This window comes from Cuculus canorus, chromosome 29, assembly GCF_017976375.1.
Source record: "Cuculus canorus isolate bCucCan1 chromosome 29, bCucCan1.pri, whole genome shotgun sequence".
Taxonomy (NCBI): domain Eukaryota; kingdom Metazoa; phylum Chordata; class Aves; order Cuculiformes; family Cuculidae; genus Cuculus; species Cuculus canorus.
In genome coordinates, this window is record NC_071429.1 from 560,507 (window position 1) to 575,493 (window position 14,987).

At 62.0% G+C, this 14,987-nt stretch overlaps 1 protein-coding gene across 1 annotated transcript; it reads right to left on the minus strand.

Moving 5' to 3' along the window:
- Positions 1-5,246: 5,246 nt before the first annotated feature.
- On the minus strand, positions 5,247-14,859 carry DTX3 (deltex E3 ubiquitin ligase 3). Its single transcript, XM_054051515.1, has 5 exons — positions 14,756-14,859; positions 12,859-12,920; positions 9,368-10,062; positions 6,405-6,622; positions 5,247-5,405 (listed from the first exon to the last, which is right to left on the minus strand). The coding sequence occupies exons 2-5, from the start codon at positions 12,869-12,871 to the stop codon at positions 5,330-5,332; spliced, it is 1,002 nt and encodes a 333-aa protein (XP_053907490.1). The 5' UTR covers positions 12,872-12,920; positions 14,756-14,859; the 3' UTR covers positions 5,247-5,329.
- Positions 14,860-14,987: the final 128 nt, after the last annotated feature.

A 14,987-nucleotide genomic window follows, 5' to 3' on the forward strand; every position in this document is an offset into this window, starting at 1 on the left:
CTTGAGGTCATCGACAGGGCCACCACCACCACCTCCATGGACCACAATGGGCCACCACCCAATGCTGCCAACGGGGGACATCTCCAGGGCCACCACTGGCCATTATCATGGCAACCGTCATGGCCACCTTCAGGACCACCTCAAGGCCACCAATGGACACCCCCATGGCCACCTCAAGGCCACCATCATGGCTACCACCATGGCTACCCCCATGGCCACCTCCAGGGCCACCTTCAGGGCCATCATGGCCACCCCCATGGCCACCTCAAGGCCACCATCATGGCTATCACTGGCCACCCCCACGGCCACCTCCAGGGCCACCACTGGCCACCATCATGGCTACCACCATGGCCACCTCTGGCCACCACAATGGGCCACCACTGGTCACCCCCATGACCACCTCCAGTGCCACCTCCAGGGCCACTACTGGCCACCATCATGGCTGCCACCATGGTCACCCCCATGGCCACCTCAAGGCTACCACCATGGCCACCTCCACGGCCACCTGCAGGGCCACTATTGGCCACCATCGTGGCTACCATCATGGTCACCTCCAGTGCCACCCCCATGGCCACCTCAAGGCCACCACCATGGCTACCATTGGCCACCCCCATGGCCATCTCCAGTGCCACCTCCAAGGTCACCATGGCCACCATCATGGCTACCACCATGGCCACCTCCAGTGCCACCTCCAAAGCCACCATGGCCACCTCCAGGGCCACCTCAAGGCCACCCCCATGGCCATCTCCAGGACCACCACTGGCCACCATCATGGCCACCTCCATGACCACCTGAAGGCCACCACTGGCCAAGTCCATGGCCACCCCCATGGCAACCACTGGCCATCCTCATGGCCACCTCCAGGGCCACCTCAAGGCCACCCCTATGGCCACCCCCAGGGCCACTACTGGCCACCATCATGGCTACCACCATGGCCACCTCCAGTGCCATCCCCATGGCCACCTCAAGGCCACCACCATGGCTACCATTGGCCACCCTTATGGCCACCCCCATGGCCACCACTGACCACTCCCATGGCCACCATGGGCCACCACCGCTAGGGACCTCCATTGGCCACCCCATGGCTACCATTGGCCACCTCATGGCCACCATAGGCCACCCCAAGGCCATCATTGGCCACCATTGGCCACCCCAAGGCCATCATTGGCTACCACAGGCCACCTCATGGCCACCTCGTGGCCACCCCATGGCCACTCCCAGGGCCACCACCTCATGGCCACCATTGGCCACCACTAGGGACGTCCATTGGCCATCGTTGGCCACCATTGGCCACTATTGGCCACCATTGCCCCCCCGCGGTGTTTTTATCTCTTTTATACTGGGGGGGCTCTGGGGGGGGGTCTGAACCCCCCCCGGGACCCCCTCCCCCCCCCCCCCCCCCCCCCCCCCCCCCGAGGGCCCTTTTCTACCCAATGGATGATTTTAACCAGACCCGAATCCGCCTCTTTCTGCACCAAAAGGGGAGGGGGGAGGCCACGCCCACCCGCTTTAGCCCCGCCCCCTCTGCGACCTCACCCATATATGGGCATCGCGTGCACCCCGCCCTAGAACCACCCGCAAAGCCCCGCCCCCTCTGTAAACCCCGCCCACCACATATATGGGCATGGCTTCGGCCCCGCCCACCCTCAGCGCCACCCAGCAAAGCCCCGCCCACCACAAAACCTCCACCAAACCATATATGGGCATGGCTTTGGCCCCGCCCACTCGCCTCAGAGCTGCACAAGTCCCGCCCACCACAAACCCCCATATATGGGCATCGCTTTAGCCCCGCCCACGCGTCTCAGAGCCACCTCGCAAGCCCCGCCCACCACAACCCCCATATATGGGCATCACTTTGGCCCCGCCCACCCCTCTGAGCAACCCCGCAAGCCCCGCCCACCACAACCCCCACCCATATAAGGGCATCGCTTTGGCCCCGCCCACCCACATCGGAGCCACCTCGCAAGCCCCGCCCACCACAAACCCATATATGGGTATTGCCTTAGCCCCGCCCACTCCCGCATCAACGTCACCCCGCAAGCCCCGCCTCCTCTGTAAGCCCCGCCCACCCCCGCTTCAATGTCACCCCGCAAGCCCCGCCTCCTCTGTAAGCCCCGCCCGCCCATATATGGGCATCACTTTAGCCCCGCCCACCCATATATGGGCATGGCTGTGGCCACGCCCACCCCCTCAGAGCTACCCCGCAAGCCACGCCCACCACAAACCCCTGCCTGCCCATATATGGGCATCACTTTAGCCCTGACCACCCATATATGGGCATAGCTTTAGCCCCGCCCACCACAAACCTCACCCCACCCATATAAGGGCATCGCTTTGGCCCCGCCCACCCGCCCCAGCGCCACCTCGCAAGCCCCGCCCACTACAAACGCCCACCTGCCCATATATGGGCATCGCTTTAGCCCCGCCCACCCGTCTCAGAGCCACCTCGCAAGCCCCGCCCACCATATATGGGCATCGCTTTGGCCCCGCCCACCCACGTTAACCCCTTCAGGAACCCTCGGGACCCATTAGGGGACCCCCAAAACCCCTTTAGGGACCCCCAAAACCCCTTTGGGGACCCCCAGGACCCCTCTGGGGACCCCCAAAACCCCTTTAGGGACCCCCCCAGACCCCTCTAAGGACCCGCAGGACCTTTCTAGGGACCCCCCCAAGACCCATCGAGGGGTCCTGAGGGTCTCTAGAGGGGTCCTATGGGTCCTATAGGGGACGTGGGGGTCCCTAAAGGGGTCGGGGGGGGTCACTAGAAGGGTCCCTAAGGGGTCCCCTAAGGGGTTACGGGGCCTCTATAGGGGTCCTGTGGGTTCTACAGAGGTCCCCAGAAGGGTTCTGGGGGCTCTATAGGGGTTCTGGGGGTCCCTAAAGAGGTCCTGTGGGTTCTATAGGGGTCTCTAAGAGGGTTCTGGGGGTCCCCTAAGGGGTTCTGGGGTATCTATAGGGGTCCTGAGGGTCTCTTAAGGGGTCCTGAGGGCTCTATAGGGGTCCCTAGAGGGGTCCTGGGGGTCCTTAAAGGGGTCTAAAGGGTCTCTTAAGGGGTCCTGTGAGCTCTATAGGGGTCCCTAGAAGGGTCCTGGGGGTCCCCTAAGGGGTTCGGGTGGTCCCTAAAAGGGTTCTGGGGGTTCTATAGGGGTCCTGCGGGTCCCTAAGGGGGTCTTAAGGGTCTCTTGAGGGGCCCTGGGGGCTCTATAGGGGTCCTGGGGGTCCCTAAAGGAGTTCTGGGGGCTCTATAGGGGTCCCTAGAGGGGTCCTGGGGGTCCCTAGAAGGGTTCTGGGGGTTCTATAGGTGTCCTGGGGGTCCCTAAAGGGGTTTTAAGGGTCACTTAAGGGGTTCTGAGGGCTCTATAGGGGTCCTGAGGGTCCCTAAAGGGTCTCTATAGGGGTCCTGTGGGTCCCTAAAGGAGTCTAAAGGGGCCCCATATCTCTTCTAGGGGTGGGGGGACCCCCAAAAGCCCCCCCAAATCGCTCCTAGAGGTGGGGGGGACCCCAAAACCCCCCACAAATCTCTTCTAGGGGTGGGGAGACCCCCAAAAGCCCCCCCAAATCGCTCCTGGAGGTGGGGGGACCCCCCCAAACCCCGACCCCCCCCCTCGCAGCATTGCATATTTTATTGGTCCGAGTTACAGAGCTGTTTTGGGGGGGGGGGGATTACAAAATAAATTAAGGGGGGGCCCCCCCAGACCCTGACACTCCCCCTCTGCCCCCCCCCGGGGCACCGATGGGAAAAAGGGGGTACAGGGCCCCCCCAAAACTGTCCGTCTGTCCTGGGGATGGGGGGGGGTATGTACAGAGTGATGCTGTCACTAAGGGGGGGCACTGGGACAGCCCCCCCACAGCTCTGGGGGGGGTCAGGGATTGAGGGGGGTCCCCCCAAGGCTTGGGGGGGGGTCCAGGGATTAAAGGGGGGGTCCCTGGTGCCCATGGGGGGGGTCCCCTCTGTCTGGGGGGCGTCCGGGTGCCCATAGGGGGGTCCCCATCTTTCTGGGGGGGGGGGTCCTCATCTTTCTGGGGGGGTCCTCTCTGTCTGGGGGGAGGTCCCCATCTTTCTGGGGGGGTCCTGGCACCCAGAGGGGGTCCTCGGTGCCCATAGGGGGGTCCCCATCTTTCTGGGGGGGGTCCTGGTACCCATAGGGGGGGGTCATGGCACCCAGAGGGGGTCCTCGGTGCCCATAGGGGGGTCCCCATCTTTCTGGGGGGGTCCCTGGTGCCCATGGGGGGGGTCCCATCTTTGGGGGGGGGGGGGGTTCCCAGTGCCCATGGGGGGGTCCCCTCTGTCTGGGGGGGGGTCCTGGCACCCAGAAGGGATCCCCGATACCCATGGGGGGGGTCCCATCTTTCTGGAGGGGGGGTCCCCACAGGGGGGTCCCCATCTTCGTGGGGGGGGGTCCCTGGTGCCCATGGGGGGTTCCTGGTGTCCAAGGGGGGGGTCCCATCTTTCTGGGGGTCCCTGGTGCCCATAGGGGGGTCCCCATCTTTCTGGGGAGGGTCCCCAGGGGGTCCTGGCATCCATGGGGGGGGGGGGGTCCCCTCTGTTTGGGGGGGTCCTGGCACCCAGAGGGGGGTCCCTGTTGGCCATGGGGGGGTCCCAGTGCCCGGGGGGGGTCCCCACTACTTGGGGAGGGGTCCTGGTACCCATAGGGGGGGGTCATGGCACCCAGAGGGGGTCCCCAGTGCCCATAGAGGGGTCCCCATCTTTCTGGGGGGGGTCCCTGATGCCCATGGGGGGGGTCCCATCTTCCTTGGGGGGGGTCCCCGGTGCCCATGGTGGGGTTCCCCTCTGTCTGGGGGTGAAACCCCTCTGTCTGGGGGGGTTCCCCATCTTTCTGGGGGGGGTCCTGGTACCCATGGTGGGGGGGTCATGGCACCCAGAAAGGGTCCCCGTTGCCCACGGGGGGGGTCCCCACTTCCTGGGGGGGGGGTCCTGGCACCCAGAAGGGATCCCCAGTACCCATGGGGGGGGTCCTATCTTTCTGGGGGGGATCCCCGGCACCCATGGGGGGGGGTCCCCATCTTTCTGGGGGGGTCCTGGCACCCAGAAGGGATCCCCAGTACCTATGGGGGGGGGTCCTATCTTTCTGGGGGGGGTCTTGGTGCCCATGGGGGGGGTCCCCATTGCCCATGGAGGGGTCCCCTCTCCCTGGGGGGGGGGGAAACCCCTCTGTCTGGGGGGGCCCCCGGTGCCCATGGGGGGGGAGGTCCCAGTGCCTGGGGGGGGTCCCGTCTTTCCAGGGGGGGTCCCCTCTGTCTGAGGGGGCTCCCCAGTGCCCATGGGGGGGTCCTCTGGCAGTGGGGTCCCCCCACCCTTGGCCCCCCCTCAGTCGTCAGTGATGCCTTTGGCGCGCAGCTCCTCCTGCACCCGCGACAGATACGTGGGGTCGGGGTACCCGAAACTGGGGGGACACGGGGGGGGGGGGGGTGTCAGTGTGTGTCCCCCCCGGCCCCCCAAAGCCACTCCCTATGTGCCCCCCCATGGGTGTCCCCCCTAATTCCTTCCCCCCATCCCCAAACCCACTCCCTATGTGCCCCCCCCAATTCCTTCCCCCCCTCCCCAAAACCACTCCCTATGTGCCCCCCATAGGTGCCCCCCCTAATTCCTTCCCCCCACTCCCCAAACCCACTCCCTATGTGCCCCCCTATAGGTGTCCCCCCTAATTCCTTCCCCCCACTCCCCAAACCCACTCCCTATGTGCCCCCCCTAATGCCTTCCCCCCCCCAAACCCACTCCCTATGTGCCCCCCCACCATGGGTGTCCCCCCCAATACCTTCCCCCTCTCCCCAAACCCACTCCCTATGTGCCCCCCCCACGGGTGTACCCCCCAATACCTTCCCCCCCCCTCCCCAAACCCACTCCCTATGTGCCCCCCCCACCATGGGTGCCCCCCCTAATTCCTTCCCCCCCCCTCCCCAAACCCACTCCCTATGTGCCCCCCCACCATGGGTGTCCCCCCTAATTCTTTCCCCCCCACTCCCCAAACCCCCTCCCTATGTGCCCCCCTATAGGTGCCCCCCCTAATTCCTTCCCCCCTCCCCAAACCCACTCCCTATGTGCCCCCCCACCATGGGTGTCCCCCCCAATTCCTTCCCCCTCCCCCCCAACCCCACTCCCTAAATGCCTTCCTCCATGGGTGCCCCCCCAAATTCCTTCCCCCATCCCCAAACCCACTCCCTATGTCCCCCCCCCATAGGTGCCCCCCCTAATTCCTTCCCCCACTCCCCAAACCCACTCCCTATGTGCCCCCCCCATAGGTGCCCCCCCTAATTCCTTCCCCCACTCCCCAAACCCACTCCCTATGTGCCTCCCTATAGGTGTCCCCCCTAATTCCTTCCCCCCACTCCCCAAACCCACTCCCTAGGTTCCCCCCCCCCCAAAAAAAAAAGGGGGTGCTCACAGTTGGGGTCCACCGGTGCAGTTGGTTTTGTGGTGGATGTCGTTCCAGGTGATGACGTTGGCGCGTCCGGTGGTCATCGAGGTACCGACGGTGAACGTCAGGCGCTGCGCGAAGGCTTTCCGGAACAGAGCCAAAACTTTATTCCCTTCGGGGCAGTCGGGAAGGTAAGCGACTCGCGTGGTGCCGGGGTACCGCACGCCGGGGTTGGGGTGCTCCACCTGGGGAGAGAAAGCGGGGGGCAAAACTGGCTGGGAGCGGCTGGAAGAGTTTTGGGGGGACCCAAAGGATGCTGAGGATACAGGTTTGGGGGTACCAAAAAGGGTTTGGGGGGACACAGGGAAGAAAACAATGAGTGGGAGCAGCCGGAAGAGTTTTGGGGGACCCAAAGGATGCTGAGGATAAAGGTTTGGGGGGAACCAAGAAGGATTTTGGGGGGATCCAGAGAAGAAAACACTGAGTGGGAGCACTCAGAAGAGTTTGGGGGGACCCAAAGGGGCAAAGGATACAGGTTTGGGGGTACCGAGAAGGGTTTAGGGGGACCCAGGGAAGAAAACACTGAGTGGGAGCACTCAGAAGAGTTTGGGGGACCCAAAGGATGTCGAGGATACAGGTTTGGGGGTACCAAGAAGGGTTTGGGGGGACCCAAAGGGGCAAAGGATACAGGTTGGAGGGCACCAAGAAGGATTTTGGGGGGACCCAGGGAATAAAACACTGAGTGGGAGCACTCAGAAGAGTTTGGGGGACCCAAAGGATGTCGAGGATACAGGTTTGGGGGTACCAAAAAGGGTTTGGGGGGACCCAAGGGAAGAAAACAATGAGTGGGAGCAGTGAGAAGAGTTTTGGGGGGCACAAAGGATGCTGAGGATAAAGGTTTGGGGGTACCAAGAAGGATTTTGGGGGGACCCAGGGAATAAAAAACTGGGTGGGAGCACTCAGAAGAGTTTTGGGGGACCCAAAAGCTGCCAAAGATATAGGGTTGAGGGCACCAAGAAGGATTTTGGGGGACCCAGGGAAGAAAACACTGAGTGGGAGCACTCAGAAGAGTTTTGGGGCACCCAAAGGATGCTGAGGATACAGGTTTGGGGGTACCCAAAAGGGTTTGGGGGACCCAAGGGAATAAAACACTGAGTGGGAGCACTCAGAAGAGTTTTGGGGGACCCAAAGGATGCTGAGGATACAGGTTTGGGGGTACCAAGAAGGGTTTGGGGGGACCCAGGGAAGAAAACACTGAGTGGGAGCACTCAGAAGAGTTTTGGGGGACCCAAAGGATGCTGAGGATAAAGGTTTGGGGGGACCCAAAGGGGCAAAGGATACAGGTTTGAGGGAATCAAGAAGGATTTTGGGGGGACCCAGGGAATAAAACGCTGAGTGGGAGCACTCAGAAGAGTTTGGGGGACCCAAAAGATACCAAAGATATAGTTTGGGGGTACCAAGAAGGGTTTGGGGGGACCCAGAGAAGAAAACACTGAGTGGGAGAAGCCAGAAGAGTTTTGGGGGGCACAAAGGATGTCAAGGATAAAGGTTTGGGGGTACCAAGAAGGGTTTGGGGGGGCTCAGTAGTCTTTGAGGGCACCCAAGGTTGCCCAGGGCCACCCAACAGGGTTGAGGTCACCCATCAGGGTTGAGGGCACCCAAGGTTGCCCAGGGCCACCCAATGGGGTTGAAGGAACCCAAGGTTTCCCAGGGCCACCCCATCAAGTTTGAGGGCGCCCAGTAGGGTTTGAGGGCACCCAAGGTTGCCCAGGGCCACCCATGAGGTTTGAGGGCACCCAAAGTTGCCCAATGTCACCCAACGGGGTTGAGGGCACCCAGCAGGGTTTGAGGGCACCCAAGGTCACCCAACGGGGTTGAAGGCACCCAAGGTTGCCCAGGGCCACCCATGAGGTTTGAAGGCACCCAAGGTTGCCCAACGCCACCCAACGGAGTCGAAGGCACCCAAGGTTGCCCAGGACCACCCAACAGGGTTGAGGTCACCCATCAGGGTTGAGGGCACCCAAGGTTGCCCAGGGCCACCCAACGGGGTCGAAGGAACCCAAGGTTTCCCAGGGCCACCCATCAAGTTTGAGGGCGCCCAGTAGGGTTTGAGGTCACCCAAGGTTGCCCAGGGCCACGCATGAGGTTTGAGGACACCCAAGGTTGCCCAGGGCCACCCAATGGGGTCGAAGGAACCCAAGGTTGCCCAAGGCCACTCATTGGGGTTGAGGACACCCAGTAGGGTTTGAGGGCACCCAAGGTTGCCCAGGGCCACCCATGAGGTTTGAGGACACCCAAAGTTGCCCAACGCCATGCAATGGAGTCAAAGGAACCCAAGGTTGCCCAGGGCCACCCATCAAGTTTGAGGGCACCCAGTAGGGTTTGAGGACACCCAAGGTTGCCCAATGACACCCAAGAGGGTCGGGGGCACCCAAGGTTGCCCAGAGCCACCCAACGGGGTTGAGGTCACCCATCAGGGTTGAGGACACCCAAGGTTGCCCAGGACCACCCATCAAGTTTGAGGGCACCCAAGGTTGCCCAAGGCCACTCATCAGGGTTGAAGGCACCCAAGGTTGCCCAGGGCCACCCATGAGGTTTGAAGGCACCCAAGGTTGCCCAGGGCCACCCATGAGGTTTGAGGACACCCAAGGTTGCCCAACGCCACGCAATGGAGTCAAAGGAACCCAAGGTTGCCCAGGGCCACCCATCAAGTTTGAGGGCACCCAGTAGGGTTTGAGGACACCCAAGGTTGCCCAACGTCACCCAAGGGGCTTGAGGGCCACCAGTCAAGTTTGAGGACACCCAAGGTCGCCCAACGCAACCCAACGGAGTCAAAGGCCCCCAAGGTTGCCCAGAGCCACCCATCGCATTCAGGAGACCCCGAAGGGCCACCAAGCCACCCATGGGCGCCCCCATCTCCATCCTCCGGTGCCACCCAGTCCCTCCCCACTTCCCCGCCGGTGGCTCGGTCCACCTGGGTGCCACCTTACCCCTTGGACGCCGGGTGGGAAGACGTACTGGATGATGATGGTGCCAAACTTCTCGTAACCGGGCAGGAGCAACCCGGCGTCCCTGGTGACCAACATCCGCCCGTTGGGTGGTTGGTTGCCCACCAGTTGCCCGTAGAACCTCCCGCACATGGGACACGCCGTCTTGACCTGCAACGCCCGCGTGATGCAGTCCTCGCAGAAAGAATGGCGGCACTTCTCCAACGTCTTCATCTTCTGGATCTCTCCAAGACAAATGGGACATTGCCGTTCCGGTTCTTCATCTCGAGAACATCCCGCTGTGGGACCACCACCACCACCACCACCACGGCTTCCGCTTGGGCCTCGGTTTCCTAAATTAGCTCCACCACCGGGTTCCAAAACGCAACCGAGCAATTCGCCGTGGCGTTGAGTTGTCTTCTTCTTCAACTCTTTCTCGGTTTCCTTCAAAAGAGCTTTGAGGGCTTTTCGTGCCGGACAAAGACCTCCGGGTGGACCGGCGGTGGGAACGCAGAGTTGGAGGACGTAAATGTCCGACGTTTCGCCGTCGACCAAAATGGTGACCTTGGTTTCCTCCTTGAGGCGAGTCAGCTTGGCCGGGCTCTCCTTGGTCAAGAAGTCCCAAACGCGTTTGGATACCGTCACTTTGTTTTTGGTGGTCCCTCCGCAGGACGCCATCCTGGAGAGGACGAAGGACACTGCGGGGATAAGGGGGAGGAGGGGGGGGAGGAGACCCCAAAAAAGGTTAGAGGCACCCCAAAAAGGGGAGAGGAACCCCAAAAGAGGTGAGAGGAACCCCAAGAGTGTGAGGGATTCATCTCAAAGTGTGAAGGATCATCTCAAAGTGGCTCTGAACCATCGGAACCCATCAAAGGGTTAAAGGGTCTTCCAAAGAATGAGGGACCCCCAAAGGTGAGAGACACCCCAAAAAGGTGAGAGAGACCCCAAAAAGGTGAGAGGAACCCCTAAAAGGTGAGAGGAACCCCAAGAGTGTGAGGGATTCAATCAAAGTGTGAAGGATCATCTCAAAGTGTGAGGGATTCATCTCAAAGTGGCTCTGAAACATCAGAACCCATCAAAGCATTAAAGGGTCTTCCAAATGAGGGACCCCCAAAGGTGAGAGACACCCCAAAAAGGTGAGAGACACCCCAAAAAGGTGAGAGACACCCCAAAAGTGTGAGGGATTCACCCCAAAGTGTGAGGGATCATCTCAAAGTGGCTCTGAAACATCAGAACCCATCAGAGCTTTAAAGGGTCTTCCAAAGAATGAGGGACCCCCAAAAGGTGAGAGACACCCAAAAAGGTGAGAGAGACCCCAAAAAGGTGAGAGACACCCCAAAAAAGGTGAGAGAGACCCAAAAAAGGTGAGAGGAACCCCAAGAGAGTGAGAGGAACCCCAAGAGGGTGAGGGATTCAATCAAAGTGTGAGGGATTCATCTCAAAGTGGCTCTGAAACATCAGAACCCATCAGAGCGTTAAAGGGTCTTCCAAAGAATGAGGGACCCCCAAAAGGTGAGAGACACCCCAAAAAGTGAGAGAGACCCCAAAAGTATGAGGGACTCCCCAAAAGTGTGAGGGACTCCCCAAAAGTGTGAGGGATTCACCCAAAGTGTGAGGGATCATCTCAAAGTGGCTCTGAACCATCAGAACCCATCCAAGTGTTAAAGGGTCTTCCAAAGAATGAGGGACCCCCAAAGGTGAGAGACACCCCAAAAGGTGAGAGAGACCCCAAAAAGGTGAGAGACACCCCAAAAGCTTAGAGACACCCCCAAAAAGCTTAGAGACCCCCTAAAAGGTGAGAGACACCCCAAAGAAGGTGAGAGACACCCCAAAAGCATGAGGAACCCCCCAAAGTGTGAGGGGCCCCCCCAAAGTGACCCCAAAATATTAACCCCCTCCCCCAAAGCATTAGGGACCCCCCCAAAGCGTGAGGGACCCCAAAAGGTTAGTGACCCCCCCAAAATGTTAGAGGCCCCCCCCAAAGCGTGAGGGACCCCAAAAGTGTGAGAGCCCCCCCAAAATGTGAGATCCCCCCCCCTCAAAGCATTAGGGACCCCCCCAAAATGTGAGGACCCCCCAAAATGTGAGGACCCCCCAAAAATATGTCAGAGACCCCCCCAAAATGTGAGAGACACCCCAAAATGTGAGACCTCCCCAAAATATGAGAGAAACCCCCCCCCAAAGCAGGAGGGACCCCAAAAGTATTAGAGAGCAAATCGGGGGGGGTCTCTGCACTTTGGGGGGGTCCCCACATTATGGGGGGTCCCCAAATTATGGGATTGGGGTCCCCAAGTTGGGGGGGGAGTCACCATATTAGGGGGGTCCCCACATTATGAGATAGGGGTCCCCAAAATGAGGGGGTCCTCATACCTGGGATTGGGGTCCCCAAATTGGGGGGGGGGAGTCCCTGCGCTTTTGGGGGGGTCTCCACATTTTGGGGGGGTCCCCAAATGCGGGGGGGGTCCCAACACCTCTGGATAGGGGTCCCCAAATTGGGGGGTGTCCCCATATTATGAGGGGTCCTCACATTATGGGATTGGGGTCCCCCAAATCGGGGGGGGTCTCTGCACGTTGGGGGGGTCCTCACATTATGGGGGGGTCCCCAAAGTATGGGATTGGGGTTCCCACATTATGGGGTTCCCCAAATAATGGGATTGGGGTCCCCAAATGGGAGAGGGTCCCCACATTATTGGGGGGGTCCCCAAATTATGGGATAGCGGTCCCCAAATCGGGGGGGGAAGACTCCACACCCGGGATTGGGGTCCCCAAATGAGGGGGGGGTCACCATATTATGGGGGATCCCCAAATTATGGGATTGGGGTCCCCAAATTATGGGATAGGAGACCCTAAATAGGGGAGTCCCTAAATAGGGGGGGGTCCCCCCGGGATTGGGGTCCCATGTGGGTTTGGGGGGGGTCCCCTATCTTTGGGGGGGTTCCCTGAGCTTTGGGGGTTCCCCTACATTTGGGGGGTTCCCTACACTTTGGGGGGTTCCCCTATCTTTAGGGGGGTCCATGTGCTTTTGGGGGGGTCCCTGCGCTTTGGGGGGGGTCCCCTATCTTTGGGGGGGATTCCCTGTCCTTTGGGGGTGTCCCTATCTTTGGGGATCCCCCTGTGCTTTGGGGGGGTCCCCTATCTTTGGGGCGGTTCCTGTGTTTTGGGGGGGTTCCGTGAACTTTGGGGGTTCCCCTACCTTTGGGGGGGTCCCTGAGCTTTGGGGGGGTCTTTTATCTTTGGGGGAGTCCCTGTACTTTGGGGGGGGTCCCTGCGCTTTGGCGGGGTTCCCTATCTTTGAGGGGGTCCCTGTGCTTTGGGGGCGTCCCTTGAGCTTTGGGGGTTCCCCTACCTTTGGGGGGGGGTCCCCTATCTTTTGGGGGGGGTCCCTGCACTTAGGGGGAGTTCCCTGAGCTTTGAGGGTTCCCTGCGCTTTTGGGGGGGGTCCCCTGTGCTTTTGGGGGGGGGTCCCCCATCTTTGAAGGGGGGGTCGCACCCACCTGGTGAGCCCATGGGGTACCCCGTGAGCCGCCGCTGAGTCAGCAGAGCCACGAGCCGCGGGCTGGGGGGGGGGACACAGCGGGGGGGGGTCACTCACAGCACCCCCACCCCCCCGAACCCCCCCGAACCCCCACCCCGAATCCCCAAAACATAGTCCTTTCCCCCCTGAGCCCCTAAAACAGCACCATAACCGCCCCCCCCCCCAAATAAAAACTGCCTGTGACCCCCCCACAGAGTTTGGGGGGGCTGCAACCTCCTTGGTGACCCCCCCTCATATTTTATGGACCCCCCTAAAACCCCTTCAAGGATTTGGGGGGGCATTGATTGGGGGGTGTCCCCATTGGTTGGGGGGGCATTGATTGGGGGGGCATTGATTGGGTGGGGGCATTGATTGGGGGGCATTGATTGGGGGGGGGGGGCATTGATTGGGGGGGGGGCATTGATTGGGGGGGGGCATTGATTGGGGGGGAGCATTGATTGGGGGGGGCATTGATTGGGGGGCATTGATCGGGGGGTCCCCATGGATTGGGGGGGCATTGATTGGGGGGGGCATTGATTGGGGGGGTCCCCATGGATTGGGGGAGCATTGATTGGGGGGGGCATTGATTGGGGGGGCATTGATTGGGAGGGGGTCCCCATTGATTGGGGGGAGCATTGATTGGGGGGGGCATTGATTGGGGGGTCCCCATTGATTGGGGGGGGGCATTGATTGGCGAAGTGTTTTGGGGTGATCTGGGGTGGGTCTGGGGGGGCAGGACAGGATTGGGGGGAATCCAGGGGGGTTCTGGGGGGGGTGGGGGTGTCTATTAGGGGGGGTGTCCCCACATTATTGGGGGGAGGGGGAGAAGATCAGGGGTTCCAGGGGGGACTTGGGGGGGGGCCCAAGAGGGGGGGGCAGGACAGGATTAGGGGGACCCCAGAGGTGTTTGGGGGGGCTCAGGGTGGGCCAAAGGGGGGTCTGGGGGGTCAGGACAGCATTGGGGGGACCCCAGGGGTGTCTGGGGGGGCTCAGGGTGGGCTAAAGGGGGTTCTGGGGGGTCAGGACAAGATTGGGGGGACCCAGGGGTGTCTGGGGGGGCTCAGAGTGGGCCAAAGGGGGGGTTTGGGGGCACAGGACAGGATTGGGGGGGTCTGGGGGGATCCTGGGGGGTTTGGGGGGGGCGGGACAGGACTGGGGGGGACCCAGGGGTGTTTGGGGGGGCTCAGGGTGGGCTAAAGGGGGGTCTGGACAGGCCTGGGGGGGTCTGGGGGATCCTGGGAGGGTTTAGGGGGGTCAGGACAGCATTGGGGAGACCCGAGGGGTGTTTGGGGGGGCTCAGGGTGGGCCAAAGGGGGTTCTGGGGGTGTCTGGAGAGGATTGGGGGGACCCAGGAGTGTCTGGGGGGGCTCAGGGTGGGTCAGTGAGGGGTCTGGGGGGTCAGGACAGGATTGGGGGGACCCCAGGGGTGTTTGGGGGGGCTCAGGGTGGGCCAAAGGGGGGGTCTGGGGGGGCAGGACAGGCCTGGGGGGGTCTGGGGGATCCTGGGGGGGTTTAGGGGTGTCTGGAGAGGATTGGGGGGACCCCAGGGGTGTCTGGGGGGGCTCAGGGTGGGCCAAAGGGGGTTCGGGGGGGGCAAGACAGCATTGGGGGGACCCAGGGGTCTTTGGGGGGGCTCAGGGTGGGCCAAAGGGGGTTCTGGGGGGGTCTGGAGAGGATTGGGGGGACCCCAGTGTGGCTCTGGAGGTGCAAAGTGGGGATGCGGTGGTTTCAGAGGGCCCCGGGGGTTACCAGGGGGAGGAATTTGGGGGGACAGGGGAACAGCACAGCCCCCCCCACCCCCCCCTTTGCACCCCCATATCCTCCATCCCCTCAAGGCCCCCCCCAATCCCCCCAATCTCCCCCCCCCCCGGACGCACCATGGCCCGGCGCGCGCTGCATGGCGGGGGCGGCGGGCGGGGGGACCTGCGCGGAGCCGCGCGCGCCCACGTGACCCACACCCCCTCCCCTCGCGCGGGGCGGGGCCGCCATGGCAACGGGGGGGAGGGAGGGGAGCGTCGTCATGGCAACAGCGGCGAGGGGCGGGGCCTGAAGTGAGAGCGAGGGAAGGGGCGGGGCTAAAGGGGAGGGGGCGGGGATAGAATAGCGGTG

Coding starts and splice junctions, on each gene's coding strand:
- DTX3 (XM_054051515.1), bottom strand. Junction 6,623..9,367: donor TCCCACCCGGCGTCCAAGGG/GTAAGGTGGCAC, acceptor TTCTCTCCCCAG/GTGGAGCACCCCAACCCCGG. Junction 5,406..6,404: donor TGCACCGGTGGACCCCAACT/GTGAGCACCCCC, acceptor GTGTCCCCCCAG/TTTCGGGTACCCCGACCCCA.